We start from the raw sequence: 17126 nt of genomic DNA, 5'->3' as shown, positions 1-17126 counted from the left end.
AAAAAAAAAACACAAAACTCTTGCAAATTTAAAAAAGTTCCTCTCACAAAGGGAGAGATGGAAATTTCATGAGTCTGACAAAGAGCGCAGATGAGAAACCTTCTGCTTAACATCATCACACCTAGTGGTAAAATATCAGCCATGTGCCCCCAAAGATCAGCAATCAGGCAAGGCTCTCCACTCTCATGACTCATGTATAACACTGTACCAGAATTCCCCATGGTGCAAAACGGCCAGAAAGAGAAATAAAAAGTGCACAGAATGAAAAGACGGACTGAATTCTTTATTCACAGACGACATGATCATGTATGTAGAAAATCCTAAGGAGTTGGGGGAAAACCTACTAGAACTACTAAATGAATTTAACAGAGTCACAAAATAAAAGCAAATATAAAACTCAGTTTTGGTCTTATAAAACAATTGCAAAATGCAACTTTTCAAAAGATTCCATTTGCAATAGCGTCAAGAGTCATAAAATCCTTAGGATTACATATGTAAGGGCCACTGACTAAAAACCACAAAACTGCTGGGAAAAAAGAAAGAAGTCCTGGATTAAGTGGGAGAGAAACCACATTCTTATATCAGACTCAATATTAGTAAAATGTCAGTCCTTGAGCGCTTTCCTCTGCAATTCAATTCCTCACCAATCATTGTCCCAGCAGGCTTCATTAATAGAAATTGATGAAAGGATTCTAAAATGTATATGGAATTGGAAAGGACCTAACATAGATCTATGATGATAGAAATGTTCTACTGAGCATTGTAAATGTGATTATTGTATCTGAGAAACTAAATCTTTCATTTTACTTAATTTCAATAATTTATTTTTTTTAAGATTGTATTCATTTGACAGAGAGAGAGAGAGAATGAGACAGAGCACAAGCAGGGGGGAACAGCAGGCAGAGGGGGAAGGAGAAGCAGGCTCCCTGCTGAGCAGGGACCCCAAAGTGGGGCTTGATCCCAGGACTCCAGATTCATGACCTGAGCCGAAGGCAGATGCTTAACTGACTGAACAACCCAGGCGCCCCTAATTTCAATAATTTACATAGCCCCGCATGTCTGGTGACCTGCTGCACTGCACAGCACAGACCCAGAATGTCCAAAGCAATCTGGAAAAGCGAGAACAGAATTCACGCTCTCCAGCTTCAAAACTTATTACAAAGTCACAGTAATTGAGATAGCATGGAACAGACAAATAGATTTATGGAATAAAATAGAATCCAGAAGTAGACCAACTTTGTATTTACTCACTGAATTTAGATAAAGTCACTAAAGCAATCCAATGGAGAAACAGAAAGTTTTCCAACAAGTAGCTCTAAAACAACTGGATATCCATGTGGAAAAAAACAAATTTCACCCCTCATATCATCCACAAAATATTTACTTGAGACAAATCAGAAATCTATGTGTAGGGGATGCCTGGGTGGCTTAGTTGGTTAAGCATCTGCCTTTGGCTCGGGTCATGATCCCAGAGTCCTGGGATCGAGTCCCGCGTTGGGCTGCTTGCTCAGCAGGGAGCCTGCATCTCCCTCTATCTGCTGCTCCCCCTGCTTGTGCTCTCTCTCTGTCTCTGATAAATAAATAAATAAAATCTTAAAAAAGAAAAAAGAAATCTATGTGCAGAAGTCAAAACTGTATTTTTTAGATGAAGTTACAAAATATCTGTGCCCTTGGATTGACAGAAGTTTTTAGAACTGGAGAGGGGGAAGCACTAGAGAAATTTCTGCACAGTGTTGTTCTGCATCTTGCTAGGGGCTTGGCTGTCAGCTGTGTATGCCTTTTTCAAAACTCACCAAATACTGTACTTAAGACTGATGGTTTCATTGTGGATTAATCCCCCTCCCCCAATAAAAAAAAAGAACAAACATCGATATCTAGTCAGTGTTGTGCATGCTGATGTCCTTCGAAGTAAAGTGTCCTCATATCTTTAACCTACTTTGCTACACATTAAAAGTGAGCTATAATAAGGATGGGTAGAAAGATGGATGGATATGTGATAAAGGAAATGTAGCAAAGTGTTAATTATAGAGTTTAGTTGGTGCATATATGGATGTTTAATATCCAGTTTTCTTTCCAACTTTTATGTATGTTGGAAAATTTTAAATACTGGGGAAATATGGGGTGGGGGAAAGAATGTATACTGATGGCTGGCAAAAAAAAAAAAAAAAGGCTCAGCATCATTAGAAATCAAGGAAATGTAGGGGGCGCCTGGGTAGCGCAGTCGTTAAGCGTCTGCCTTCGGCTCAGGGCGTGATCCCGGTGTTCCGGAATCGAGTCCCACATCGGGCTCCTTGGCTGGGAGCCTGCTTCTTCCTCTCCCACTCCCCCTGCTTGTGTTCCCTCTCTCGCTGGCTGTCTCTCTGTCACATAAATAAATAAAAAATCTTCAAAAAAAAAAAAAAAGAAATCAAGGAAATGTAAACTAAAGCCATTATGAGATGTGAATACAAGCCCTCCAGAATGGCTGAAATTAGAATGACTGACCGTACCAAAAGAAGACGGAAAGATACATCAACATGAACTCTCATACACAGCTAACACCAGCATTAAATGGTGCAGCCATTCTGGAAAACAGGTTGGCAGTTTCTTATAAGTGGTACGCCTCACCCATGACCCAGCAATTCGGCTCCTAGGTATTTACCCAAAAGAAATGCAAGCTTGGGTGCACAAAAAGACTTCTGTGGAGCCACTCATAGCAACTTGATTCATGTTTGCTCAACCTGGAAATGGCCTAGATGTCCATCAACATGGTCTACCCATAGAAGCACTGATCAGCAGTAAAGCAAGAATGAACGACCAATGCATGCGCCAACATGGACGCATCTCAGATACATCGTAATGAGCAGAAGACACCTGAATACAAGAGTGCAGGCTCTAGGATTCCATGCGTACTAGGTGGCAGAACAGCCAAAGCTATTCTATGGGCCTAGGGATTGAAACAGCGGTTGTAGGGATGAGGAGAGACTGCCTGGCAGGAGGCACAGCGAACACTCTGGAGTCATGGAAATGTTCTATGTCTTGATTCCGGTGGTAGTTACATGGGGGATGCATTTGTCAAAACACATCAAAGAATGAATTTAGGTTCTGTTTACTTCACTGCATGTAAACTATATCTTGATTTTTAAAAAATTAATATCGAATGGAATATATATATCACAAGCCAGGGAAGAATAGTTACGGAAGTTACATACCTTCATATAATGACATATTACGAAATCATTAGCTTATTTTCAAATAACATGTTTAACAATGTGGTAAAACGTACATCATAGTAGGTCAGTTTTATGAGGGACATAAAATCGTACATTCAGTGTAATCCCAAACTGGAAGAACGATGGCTATTTCCTTGAGTCTAAGATGCTACTGATTTAAGACTAAACACAGATTTTAATAACTTTTCCTCTTTAGGGCCTCAACGGAGTTGGAGCAAGCCCCCTTTCACCTCCTTGGGCCTCCGCTTGGGTATCGAGCCCTTGGAGGCCACCTCTACCCTCCTTCCCTAGTACGACATACAGGTGGCTTTGCTGACGTGTACTCCATGAGGACAGCGTCTCTGTGTCTCCATGACCTCTTCAGTTCTAGAACAGTGTCTGGCATACAGCAGGTGCCCAGTCAGTGTGTGTCATTGTGCTTGCTTTTCTCATTCAGATTCTGAAGTTTCTTCGGAATCACTCCAGGGAGTTGGTGTGCTCAGGGTAGCACCCCTTCGACATGCTGTTTTTCATGCCCCCAAAGCTCCTGTAGGATTGAGAACACCAGGGTTTTCTCTGCTTTCCCTAGTTTGCTATTTTATAGCTTCGTGAGGTTTTTTCATGATTTAAGTAAATTATGTGTAACTGGTTTATTGAAGGGTCTCATCTTCTCAGTAATATAAATAGAAACAATTTTATGTCTTCCAAACCCCAATCCAAGTGGGATTTGCTGAACCCCTTCTCCGCTAGGTAGGAGGTCCCTTAATGACATCTTGGCTAGACTCCAGGGTTTTCTTGTCATTTTTGTCTGTAGAACAGTCTCTTGGTGTTTAAGATTAAGCTCTGTTTATTTCTAAAGAATGTTCAGCTCAAACACAATGGGGCTTGTCCCCTTCCTTCTGCCCGGGGCTGGTGAGCGCTTTCTGGGGGGCCTGGTGGCTTGGAGGGGCTGTCGAGGCCTTCTCTCGACTGGACCTCACTCAGCCTCGCCAGACCGCTTTCACCCACGTGTCAGGGCAGCTCAGGGGAGAGGGCACAGGGGAGCAAATGCTCACTCCACCTGGGCCGGCCACCCGTCCCTGCCCCCATCTACCCACCTCTGCTGGCTGAGGCCCGCAGGGGCAGTCACACTCACTGCTCCGATGCACGCTTTCTTCTGTGCCATACCGTGAGAACACCAGGTGGCTTGAGCCCAAAATAGTGACCCAGGGCCCAGGCCCCCTCCACTGTATGGATCTGTCATCTGCACTATGGGATTTTCAAGGTCACCTTGACCGTGAGCGTTGATTCAACTGGCAGAAGGGGAAAGAGCACAGAGGTCCCCTCCCACCCAGAGGGAAAGGAAGCTTTTTTGTCCAGGAAGAAGAGCAAACAGGTTTGGTGAACACTCCGCCAGTCTATGTGAGCTTTTGGTCCTAGTGGAATGGATTATCTAAGAAATCCCTTCAGGTGTGGGTGCTGATGGCTTGTCCGAGTTCAGAATATACAGTTTATTCATTGCCTTTTATTCTCATGTTTGGGTCTTGGCTACAACAGGAAAAGCCCAGCTGGATATCCTGCAACCGTGTATGCCAGAAATCAAACGCCTTTCCTTGACAGACGGAGGCTTTAGCAGCCGTCCTGAGCCCGAGATGGCTATTGGAGACTCCGGCGCAAACCGCACGAGCCTTTCCTGTCACTGAAAACGCTGGGATAGGACCAGAGAGAGCGGGCAGTTTCCATCAGTTTCAACTGTGGTGCTCCGTCTGTGACCGTCAGGTCTAAGGGGACACGTTACTTTCTTGGAATCCAGAAAACTCCACAGCTAAATCCAGAAGCCATGGAACCTAGGGAAGGACCATGGTGTGTGGTATGTGTGTGTGTGTGGTATGTGTGATATGTGGTGTGTGAAAGAGGGGCAAGAGTTGGCCAAGTCCACCGAGCCGTTTGTGATGAGGGTGTTGGTCAGTCGCCTGGGGTTCAGGGAGGCTGTGGAAGATAGCTAGGGTCACAAGCTGCTTCCTAACCCCAGGAGGTCACCCAGTGAGGTGGGGCGGGGGTCGGTCTCAGGAGCAGAGGCTGGAGTAGGCGAATACCTGGGGAAGGGGGAGGGCAGCCACACTGGCCGAGAGCCAGCCACGAGTCAGTGATGGGTTTCCAACGGTGCCTGATGCGGACCAGCGACAAGGCAGAGGAGCGTTGGACGCTGAGTGGCAGGGTCCGACTGCCCGGCCCCAGCAAGGCAGCCGTGTGGGTCACCAGCCACAGAAGCAGCACGGTGGCCAGAGCTTAATCTTGGGTCCAGGCTCTGCCTCCCAGAGCACTGTGAAGTCAAGCACGCAGAGGGGCTCCTCCCAGCCTCTGCTCGTGTGCTAAGAGAAGAAGATAATGTTACAAAATGTTAGAAAGTCATGGATAATGTTCTCGTTTGGAAGAGATGAGATTATATGAAAATCCAAGAGGATCAATTTCAAAACTTATAAAAACATGACGATTTCGCGAAGATGGCAATGTAAAAACGGTACAGTATAGTATCTCTAATATATACCATGCATGACCCATTTGGAAAGAAAGAGAAAGGCTTCTGGCTGTAGCTGTGGTGGACGGGGAGGCGGTGCGCAGACCGGGTGGGACTCGGAGCCCAGATGCCAGGAGCCATGGCTCCGCAGGGAGCACCCAGGGCCCCGCCGCTCTGGGGCTCTAGGCTGCGGCGGCCACTACGGGCTGCGGGCCCTGCCGGACACCTCCTGGGCCCTGGGCGCCTCACCCCTGCCCCGGCCACAGTGGGCAGCGGCCCCAGCCATACGCGCAGACGCGAGGCTGGAGGTCTCCCAGGCCCCGCTCACTGGTGCACACGGTTCCCAGTTCCCACGGCCTTCCTGCTCCGAAGAAATGCCCTTTCGTTATATCCAAGTGCTTCTGTGCATACATCCGGTGATATGTGTGTGTGCATGTGTGTGACATTTGGTGTGTGGTGTAGGCGTGTGTGTGTGTGTGTGTGTGCGCTGGTGGCAGTGGTCTCCCCTCATATGCTTGGAGCTGAAAGGAGAGGGTCCAGTACAAACCAGGTCGTGACCCAGCACATACCCTCCCTCGCACCAGAGCGATGCCCGCGGGTTCAGGGTAGAGACCAGACGGACCGTGGTTAAGAGGCAGATTAAGAGGAACCCAGGGACCAGGTTCAGGTCCCAGAAATGGCTCTACCAGCTGTGTGACGGTGGACCCGTCGCTTACCCACCCTGGCTCTGTTTCCCAGCCAGTCGGGGCGTGGAACACTCCCAGTCTGTGTGGGCAGCGGGAGGATTAAGAAACAGAAGGAGGGGGAGGATTAAGAAATGGGAGGAGGAGGAGGAGGAGACAAAGTCTGAGTAATGGGATGGACGGTCACTGACCACCGTCCCTGGGACATGGACTCTGACACAGAGGTTCACCTGCAGGGAGTTTATTGAGACATGGTCTCTGGTCAACACCGGCGGGGAGTGAAGGAAGTAGGACCCAGCAGAAGCCAAGCTGGGCTGTGTCACGGTCACTAGGGCCTCGGTCAGTGCCGCAGAGAGCTCGGGGGCTGGGATGGCCCTTCGGGGTTCCCCACGCCGACCAGTGCTTGTGCGCGCTGCCAGAGGAAAGGAGGCACGGTCCCCGGTGAGGCAGTGCCTTCATCTGCAGGCAAGTCTGGGGGAAAACCACGCCCGAGGGGACTGGCCGCCAACATCCCAGCTCTGGGACAGTGAGCGCTTCAGTTCTGGCAGGGAAGCTGGGGGTCCGCTGCCTCTGTTCCCGGAGCAGAATGTCACCATTCACTGGAGATGCTTCTGGGGCCTGTGAAAACTGGAAGGAATCACCTGGAAAGCCCCACAAGCTACTCCACGCTCAGTGAAACGGTCAAATAGAAACACCACTGATCTCTCCTGTGTGTCAGCAGTGACCTCGCAGTCAGTATAAAGCAAACCCGCGACAGGAGCAGACTGGCCGTGGAATCATATTCCCAAGGAAACATTAGCTGCTAGGATGTTTACTGCGTGCCATTTAATGATGACAAAACTTGTAAATGAGTTACATCCCAAAAGCGAGGGGTGGTTTGAGTCAAGGGTGGTAAGTCCAGAGATAGGATATTATTCATTTATCAGTCGCATTTTTTAAAAAAATGCCATGGCGTTGGCAAGTTCTCCTCACATATTATGTGGGTAAAAAAAAACCCAAAACAGGTCAGTAAGGAGTATATACAGTATGATCCCATTTTGTAAAAAAGAAAACAGGACAAAGGGGTGTGGGGCCTGCTGGAGGTTCCAGTTTTCCTCGGCAGGTGGCCTGGGTGTTGTGGACCCAAGACTCCCAGCTGTCATGCAGTCCTGGTCAACCACTGAACGTTTCCGCAAGCGGCTTCTCTGTTAGCCCCCCGGGGTTGGGTGCTGGGGACACACATGCATCAGACCTCAGCTCTGCCCTCAAGGAGCACACGGTCTAGCGGGGGAGAAGAGCAGAAGCTCGCTAACACAGCGTGATGGTTTGTAATAGCTGTAAGGCTGGGGTGGGTGTGAGGGTGTTGTTCAAGGAAGGTTTCTAAGAGGACGAAATTTGACCCTGGTCTTTCCACAGGACTAAGAGCATGAGGGGAGGCAGGGGGACCAAGGGGAGCAGTGGTGGGGACACAAAGCTATGCGACTGAGGGTCGTTGAGGAGAAGCATCGGAAGGCCTTGGTGAAGGCCTTCGTCCTTGGTGGGGATGAAGGCGAGAAGGCAAGGATGACGCCCAGACTCCTGGCCTGGGGACCACACGGATGGAGCCAGCACACACTGAGAGGGAGACTCGGTGGGCCCCGGAATAGAATTCTACCAGGCTGGGTACATGGAGCTCAAAGCGAAAGGTGGTGTCATGTGTTCGCTGAGGGTGCAGGCCCTGTTCCAGCCCAGGCTCCTGGGCCACACAGTGGGCTTGGCTGGGGGACTGCAGCTCCATGCCTCCACCGTCAGGTAGAGTGGGTGGCTGGGTCCTTGTGGGACATCCGGGGCCTGCCAGCACGGCGTTACGTGTACTCTATAGACTTTTCCATAGCAGAAGACACTGACTTGGCAACAGGCTAGCCAGCGGGGGGGGGGGGGGGGGGGCAGATTTTAACCCCCGTTCCTAAACCACCTCGTGTCTTAGAGATGTCATTGGTGGAAACCCCAGTTGGGTGGGGGGGGGCAAGGTCTTGGGCTGGTAGGGGGAAGGCACACCTGGCTCGCAGCACCCCACTTGCACACAACTCACCAAAGCAGCGATGCCTTTCCAAGCTCTGCACCTGTTACCAAGACTTTGGGAAACCTTAGAATTAATGTTTAAGTTCATCTGGTGGGAAACATTAAGAAAACCTGAAGGGGAGGAGCCCTCCTAGACAGGAATACGAATTAAAGAACTGAAGTCATTTTAAAAAGGGAGGCAGAGGGAAATCAGTGGATGAGTAGATAATAGAAAAGTTGGCCCTGTAATAAATAAGAGCTTCAAATGCGATGAAGGAAACACACATCAATGAGAAGTAAAGAATGAACGTATGATCTCAGGATGTTTAAATGTTTGGGGAAACAACTCAGTTTAGAGCCTCACCTCACACTCCATGCCAGACTAATTCCAGAACCAACTTCATTAACATTTAAAACACTGAAAGAGGGGCGCCTGGGTGGCTCAGTCGGTTAAGCGTCTGCCTTCGGCTCCCAGGGTCCTGGGATCGAGCCCCATGTTGGGCTCCCTGCTCAGTGGGGAGTCTGCTTCTCCCTCCCTCCTCCCCCCACCCCCGCTTGTGCTCTCCCTCTCTCTCAAATAAATAAAATCTTGAAAAAAATAAAAATAACACACTGAAAGAAACCACAAAGGACCAGATGCTGGTGTCCGCAGGCCCGCCTAGTCTCAGCTCTTAGACCAGCGGTTCTGAGTGGGCAGGGACCCTGGAAGGGGGTGAGGTAAAATTGGCTTTGTAATAATGCTCGAATATTCTCTGCCTTTCCCACTCCATCTCATGAGTCCCCAGTGGAATTTTTCAGAGGCTACATGAGAAGTGATCTTGCAGAAACGGGGGGAAGACTCCAGCTGTCTGCTAGTGGGCCAGGCACTGAAGGAATTTGCAAAAATGGAGAACAATGCCACTCTTCTCACCTTTTTTTGTGTTGGGAAATAGAGACTTTTCATTAAAATATGCTATTTATGTTGTCAAGTAATGAGTTTATTTTCAAAATATTTTCAGACAGTCTCCATTTTAATATGGTAAATGTTGGTAAGATCGACATAAGCAAAAGCTCTCGGGGGTCCTAAGTGATTTTTAACGGCACAAAGGGATTTCTGAGGCTGGAGAACGGCTCTCGATCCACAGGCGTGTGGGCTGGGCCTTGTTTCCCTCACCCACAAACCCCCAGCACCCAGCTTCCACCCATGCCACAAGCTGGCAAAGGTTTACGGAGCGCCTACCATGTCATGTAGTTACAGGTACGACGATACAGCCATGAGCAAAAGGGACAAAACCTATATGCCTGCGTCGTGTTGTGTTCGAGTCTAGTGACCACCGTGCCCAACAAGAGAGTGGATCGGCTGTGTAAGAAGTCAGAATGTCCGTAACACACACACAAAGATAAAAAGCGGGACACACGGGCAGCAAATATGACACACGACAGGTTAATATCTTTAATATATAACGAGCTCATACAAATTTATCAGACCCCAGTAGGTAAGAGCAAGGGACACTGACGATCCACAAAAAAGGAAATACAACTGCTTAACATGGAAAGATGTCTGACTTTGCTAGAAAGCAAAGAAATGCAAACTGAGACGCGAGGCTAGGTTTCATTATCAGATCAGCAAGTATTTAGCCAGAGGATAATACTCAGAGCTGGCGAGACGGTGGAACGGGCACGTACGTCCTCGCTGGCGGCAGTGTCAATGGGGACAAACGTTGCTGGAAACCATTCTGTCGATACGTAATAAGGGGCTCAAAGGTTTTCGTATTAATTCCATAACCCCGCCTCTGAGAATCTGTCCTAAGGAAATAACTTGACGTTGGGGAAAAGCGTTATGCACGAGGAAATTCTTCCATCTCCAGTGGTGAGGAATTAGTAACAGAATGGGCGATCGACCATGGGCACTACTGTCCGTCTACGTGATGGGGGACACAGCCGGTTCAAACTAAAACTAGTAATAACGTGTCACGGGAAGTCCCCTGACAGAAGTGAAAACACCCACACACTATCGTATCAGTACAGAAGGTAGAATCACCACGACGTTGCAACAAAAAGAAGAAAAACCATGATGGACGGCGGCAGAAGGGAGGGGCCTGGCAGGAGAACCACCAAAATGTTCCAACTTCGCTCCTCTCGCTTCCTACCTTATTCTCCGAAATTGCTCTAAGGTGCAGGTTTGCTCTGAGAATGAAGAGACCTAGTATGTTGCTACTTGCTCACGGAGTCAGTGACGTCGCAGTGAGGAGCGAGGGTCCCTCCCATCCCCTGCACTGCGTCTGCTCCACACCAACCACCACCACACCGCATGTTAGGACCCCGAGACAACATGGCGGACCTGTCCTCCACCTAGTCCTCTCCCGACACTGGGAAGCCACCGCTGTTGGCCCAAGAAGGTGCTCCGCGCTTCCTTCAGCAGATTCTGGTCTTGACCTCAGCGCTAAGCCCCCCGTCTAACGCCTCCCAGGCACTGGGGATCTTAGTTTTTCTACAAGGATCTCCTACTCCTCCTCCCACCCGAACCCCACTGCTGGCAGTGGCCCACGGGGGTGTCCTTTTACACAACTGTGGGGCTTGCCCCCCTTAAGGTAGCCTAAGGACGTGCCCAACTGTCCCTCCCATTTCTCTCTCCTACGAGCCGAACTGCCAGGACTGCGGTCACGCAGCAAGTGGTCTGTCACACTGGACAGCAGGGACCCACACACCAGGAAAAGTCCTATCAGCACCTTCTCGGGGGTTTTTGCACCCCTGTCATTATTTACTCATCATATACTTACCTGGAACCCACGAACCAGGTCTTTGCTTTTTCCTATAAGTCACCAAACTGCTTTAGGACATTAAGTTAATCCCAAGGTCACACTATACATTTGACCAGGAAGTCACCCCTTCTCCTAAATTCCATCTCAAATGATGCCGTTATGCCATGAGGTTTACTTACCAGATGGGGTATCAGGTAGACCAGAAAAACCACAATATAGTTCAAATAATGTCAACACCATGAAAAACATAAAACTTTTGCTCACATGCACTGTTTAACACTACTAACTGCCTGTCCCTGTTATAAATCAATAATTGTTCTCTTAAATTCAGAGAAATTCCAACCCTGGAGTCTGTACAAAGCCGCTCCCCTCCCCCACTTCCTTCTTCAGCGTGACCCTCCCCCGTCACGCGGTCTGGCTCTGGGCTGCATGGACCGTGGGTCCCATCCTCTCCCACTGGGAGACTCCCAATGTGGGGCCTCTTCCGAGTCCGATGCGGGGCAACCCCGAGCCTCTCGTGCACTCACTTCCAAAGCTGCCGGCAGTGCTCCAGGTCGCACATGTGCCACAGCACGAGGCCAAGCCCACGAACAGAAGCACCAGCGGCTGAAACAAAACTCACCCAACCAAAGGGAGCTGGAGCGTCAGCCTGGACGGGGCGCCACCCGCCCTATGGCCGAGGGCCGGGTCACGGGGCTGCCTGGTCTCCGCAGCTCAGGCCCTGCTGCGCACAGCTGCGCGACTCGAACGCTGAGCGCAACGCAAGCACCGCAGGACTTCTACGTGCCACAGGGGTAGGCCCAGGGGTCGGCGAGACAGCACAGTTCCCGCCCTACTTCCAAGCTGGGTCTCCCGCCCTCCCCGGGCTGGGCCACATGGAAACCTTCAGGGTGCCTCCTACCCCAGCAGGCCTCCTGTCCCCCGGGTGCCTGCACCCCTCCACCTAGCAGGCAGACAGCAGAGCACTGAGCACGAAGAGAAAGTGATCTGTACACCCCCCACTAGAGCTCCCACCCCCCAGAATGGTGGCCCCACTGTGTGTCTTCCCCCCTCCCATTCATGCTTAATGAGCACCATGGTCCCACCTGCACAGCCTTGGCTGGAATCCAGGGGGCCTGAAGCCTGTATTCAGGCAGTTTTCAGCAGGGCAGTTGGGCTAACAGAGTTTACAATGAGTGGGTGCCAGTGGTCCACGAACCCCAGCAGCCACTAAATATCCTTGACCTTGCAGTGGCCGCTTCGAGAACGCAGTCACCTTCCCCAGCATCATCAAAACTCTTCAGAAGAAAGGATGGACCCTAGGACCCAAACTCTGGGTGTCCCAAGACACCGGTCTTCAGGTGGGTGCAGAGGCCATCCTTCTGCAGTCAAGCCAGGACCACTTGGGGGCAGATGGACCCAGGGTAAGACACCTCCTCTTCCCCATGGTCCAGGCAGTCACGTAAATGCGGTTCATTTGGCATTACATATGGCGAGAGCATCATGGTCCAAAGGGCTTGGCCAAGTCTCATTTAGAAAGTGATTTCTGGGCATCCCCTGGGAGGAACCAAAAGGCCATCCACCGTCACAGGTGGAGTTCTGTCCCTCGGAATTCGGACCCAAGTGCCAGTTTTGTCCTGTCCCCACATTAGGACCAAGGTAAACTGCAGCTCTTTCCCTTTACAAATGCCACAAAGGCCCTGGTGGGGCCGTCAGAGGCAAATACTCCTTCCGTAAGTGCTTAATGATGCATCCCAGAGGATCGGGGTCTCCAGCTAGGAGTCCCTGTTTTCTGAGTCAAAGGCTAGACTGTCTACCCGATGGGACAGCCCAGGCATGGGGAGGACATGCTGTCTGTGGCTTTGGAGACCTAGAGGTGGTGTGGGTGGCCGAGGGGGCCGAGGTGAAGGCCGCATGTCATCTGAATGAAGATGGGAACAGGTCTCGAGCTAGACAGGCCTACCGCCAAGTGATGGGGGGCAAAGAGGAGGCGGCGACTACGCACTAACTGGTGGTGGTTCCCGCTGGCACCCCCCCCTCCAGCCCGCTGTGGGCCTCAGGCAGGGATGTACAGGAACGTGCTGCCTGCAGCGGCTCCATGATCCAAAGTCACAATGACGTCCTGCGGCAGGAAAGTTCCAGATTCCCAGAATGCCCGGCGAGAGAACACTGGCAACTGAAGCCAAGCATTCCGGCAGGTGCTTCTCCCCTTAGCTGCGTTAGCGCGCTTTCCCCGTGGCAACAATGGGACCTACTGACCACGTGTTCATGTGCAGAGGGAAGCCTGCCCACCAGAAATGCTGGCACCGCACTCCCAGCAGTGAACACCTGGCCACCGCAGCAGGGTTGAGGCCCCCGCCTGCCATCCCAGGGCCTGGCATGGCTGGTGATCACCTACGGGTGTGAAGCCAGACTCCCCTCCCCCAGGTACCCAGAACACGGCCCGACCTGGCCGAAGTGGCTCCCCTCCATCATCAGTGGGGAGCTGCCCTGGGGGCCTGCGCAGGGTGGTGTAGAAACATCCGTGAACCTAGTTGGGCTGGGAGAGATCAGCCCAAATGATCCGCAGTGGGCTGTGGGGTCACTGCGACCAAGCCGCAGAGCTGTGGTCACCAGGAGAGCTGGGGCTGCAAGCAAGCAAGGGGAAGCATGCACTGCGGGTACAAAGCTAGCACAGATCACTAGGAAGCAAGGTGGGTAACAGGGCGCCCACGAGTGATGAAGGAAGATCTCCTTATGGAACAGGTCTGGAGGGGCAGGGAGGAATGTCTTCAAACAAGGACGATGCTGTTGTGTGGACGTTTCTTCTACGTAGCAAAGGGCGTATGCTGTCTGCGTGGCTGCAGATGCGACCTGGGTAGTGACCGATTCTTAAAGGTTCCGTGCTCGGGTGGGCAGAGCCGGGGCTGGACTAGTCCCATTGGAGGCTGGATGCACGGGGCAAGGCCCTGTGCCCGTGGCAGCCAGCTGGCGGCAGAGCATCTGGCGCTCCCGCACGGCTCGATTGGAGGCGGAAGTCTTCCTGATTTGGGCGCGCCGTGCATGCCGGAGTGGAGACTTGTAGGTTCTCCGCAACTCTGCCAGGAATCCCTGATAGTTGTTGCGCAGGGGGCTGTCAGGTTGCATGTGGGGAATGGCCCACTTCTCTGCCTCCCCCGTCAGCCGGGACACAAGGAACGCCACTCGTTCGGCCTCACCTGGGAAGCGGGAGGCCTGGAAGATCATGAACCTGTCCATTTGCATCAAGAACCCTGCCAGCTGCCCGGGGTCTCCAGAAAAGGGCTCGGGCAGAGAGGTTGGAGGCGTGGTCATTGGTCGGGTCCCATTGGAGGTAATTGCTGAGATGGGCGGGGTGATCTGCAGCGCCCCCGGAATCCGGGCCCTGGTGCGTAGCAAGGTCAGCTCTGCCATCACGCTCTCCAGCATGTTGGTGAGATTGGCCTTCTCCGCCCGCAGGGTAGAGGCCTCCCGCCTCAGCGCGGAGTTGGTGAGGCGCAGGGAGGTCAGGGTGTCGATGACGTCATCCATTTGGGCATTGGTAGACGCTGCAGAGGCCGGGCTTTCGGCTTTTGATGTCTGGGGTTGGACCATGTTGGCCAGAGGTTAGCGGAAGGCTGAGACGGGTGCGCTGGGAGAAGGGGGTGTGTGTAACCCAGAACCTGAGCACCTGTGATGCTAAAATTGGGTAGACCCCGACAGGAACCAGGGAAAGGGCAGGGTTCAACACTCAGAGTGGCTGAGAAGACCAAACAAGAAGGCAGGGCAGACGGAGCCGAGAGCCGCGCACAGCCGGGGCCAGGCAGGTGGCGCAGGCCCTGGGGATGCCGATTCCGGAGGCGGCTCCTTTATCGCAGACCTCACTCGGGCAAGGCGGGCTGCACAGGGGGTTGGATTGTTCTGTGCCCTGAAGGAGGAAAAGATGTTTTAAGAAACGTCTGGACTGCGTAGAGAGGGGTGGAAGGGAAGGCCGCGGCGTGGGGGGATGGGGGCGGAAAGCGGGCGGGCAGAGGCTCCCGGGCTCGAAGCCCCCTCCCCGCGCGGGGCCCGGCGCCCACCTTGCGCAGAACAAAGGGCGGATGCACCTGCGGCGGCGCGGGGGCCCGGGACCGGCGGCGGGCGCGTACCTGGGTCTCCGCGGCTTCCTCCGCGGCTCCGTCTGCCGCGCCGGCCGTGACCAAGATGGCCCGATCGGGGGACGCGGGCGGGCCGATGAGTCACGGCGGCGGCGGCCCGCAGAACTGCTTCCCGGTCAGGTCAGGCCGGGGCTGCGGCGGGAGGCGGGCGCGGGCGGCCTCGGGCGGGAGCACGAGCGGGGGCCGGGGCCGTGGCCGGGGTCGCAGCTGACGGAGGGCGGGTCGCGGACGGCCGGGATGCGGGCGGGGCGGGCGCGGCGGCGGAGGCGGAGGCGGTGGCGGCGGCGGGTGGGCCTCGCGCGGGCCCCGCTGGTTGCCATGGAGACCTCCCGCTCCCGCGTGCGCGGCGGCGGCTGAAGCCCCGCCCCGGAAGTGGCGCACGCAACCCCGCCTCCCAGGGCTACTGCTCCGCGTCTTTCTCCAGCAGCCAATCAGTGATGTCCCGGGGTTGCTGTTATTTTATTATGAGGATAGATGCCTTCCTGTTTTTGTAATTTTTCCTAAGGCTACGAGCAAAGCTCGTTTTGTATATGTTGTAATTATATATTTTTAATGAAACATGCTTTTCATATTGTAACTTGAATACAAATTCAATATAATACATATTCATTGTAGCAAATTTTGATCCCATAGAAGTCTTAAAAAACACAACTTTGTATCACTAGAGTCCGTCCACCTGAAGAAAACAAATAGTAATATTTTTGTAGTTCCACCCAGTCATTTTTCTTTGATATATTCTATTTCAAAATATTAATATTTATACTTTAGGAACTGTTTTGTAACCTTAATAGCACACTGAATTTTGAACATCTTCCCATTTAAAATACTTCAAAAGCATGACTTTTCACTTATTGTCTAGCGTTCCACTGAAATCGCATACCATGCCCTTTGGATAGATCGCTATCTTATTTCCATGTGGAAGTTCTATAAACCTTACTTGTATATCAATCCCAGACTTTCCTCTGCCAAGTTCTCTAGGGTAATAGCCACTGAGCGAAATTACTGGGCCAAAGAACACGACGATCTGGATGCTTTTCCTGCTTGACCTTGTTGAGCTGCTTCTGGGTGGTCAATTCCAGATGGGGGCATGGCCAAAGAGAGGAAGACACCCACCATGCCAGTCTTTCTAGGACACATCTTCAAGGAGGCTGAACCACTTGCAGCATTCCTCAATCAGTCCTGGGACAAAGTCAGCTTCTCTCACACCTTTCCAGTTTTCACTTGTATAAAATGGGAATTGGAGCATGACGGTGTCAGTACTTGAAGAGGATCGTCTAGCAGTGCCCACGACTGTATGTACCCCAGTATGCCCAAGGGTGCATTTTTGGTGACCAGCTGAAAACCTCTAGGACATAAAGCAAGAGAGGAAAGAAAGAAGATAGAAGGAAGGAGATGGTGGTTCTTTAAACCGCCTCCACGAGATCTCCCAAGGAGGTGGAGGCAGAAGCTGCATTCATCTCGACTGAGGTCAATGACTTCAAATGCAGAAGTTGGCCTGGACTCCATTACCCCTCCCACTTCTTCCAAACACACACAAGAATCCCCGTCTATTCCTGTGAGTTCCCCCATCAGTCCCTCTGCCTAAGCATCAGGGTTGTACCTCCCCATATCCCTGAACGTTGTACACAGGAGGGAAGTGTCTGCTACAACCTCAGGTGTGGTTGACGCTGTAAATCCTGAATTCCCAGGTGCACTGAATAGAAGGTACACCCTCATTTCAGAAATGATGGAATATGAACTTGAAGAAATGTGCAGTTTATTTGAATTTCTCATTATTTCAAATAGGCTATAAAGTGGCATCACATAAAAACAGTGAAATAAAAATTAGAAAGACTTTAAAAATAAGAAAAGCAGGGGCAGAGTATTTGGCTTCTGATCCAGAT

At 51.7% G+C, this 17126-nt stretch overlaps 1 protein-coding gene across 2 annotated transcripts; it reads right to left on the bottom strand.

Annotated features, from left to right (window-relative positions):
- Nucleotides 1-9797: 9797 nt before the first annotated feature.
- On the bottom strand, nucleotides 9798-15486 carry RTL6 (retrotransposon Gag like 6). Of its 2 annotated transcripts, none has more exons than XM_045779874.2 (2): nucleotides 15166-15486; nucleotides 9798-15014 (listed from the first exon to the last, which is right to left on the bottom strand). In XM_045779874.2, exon 2 carries the CDS (start codon nucleotides 14699-14701, stop codon nucleotides 13982-13984), a length of 720 nt encoding a protein of 239 aa, XP_045635830.1. In that variant the 5' UTR covers nucleotides 14702-15014; nucleotides 15166-15486; the 3' UTR covers nucleotides 9798-13981. The 2 variants fall into 2 exon arrangements, with proteins under 2 accessions (XP_045635830.1, XP_045635829.1); XM_045779873.2 differs by having other exon boundaries at nucleotides 15235-15486.
- Nucleotides 15487-17126: the final 1640 nt, after the last annotated feature.

This window comes from Ursus americanus, chromosome 17 (assembly GCF_024610735.1).
Source record: "Ursus americanus isolate L20-20 chromosome 17, mUrsAme1.1.p, whole genome shotgun sequence".
NCBI lineage: Eukaryota > Metazoa > Chordata > Mammalia > Carnivora > Ursidae > Ursus > Ursus americanus.
Note: the sequence above shows the minus strand (reverse complement) of the source record. Positions and strands in the feature narration are given on the sequence as shown.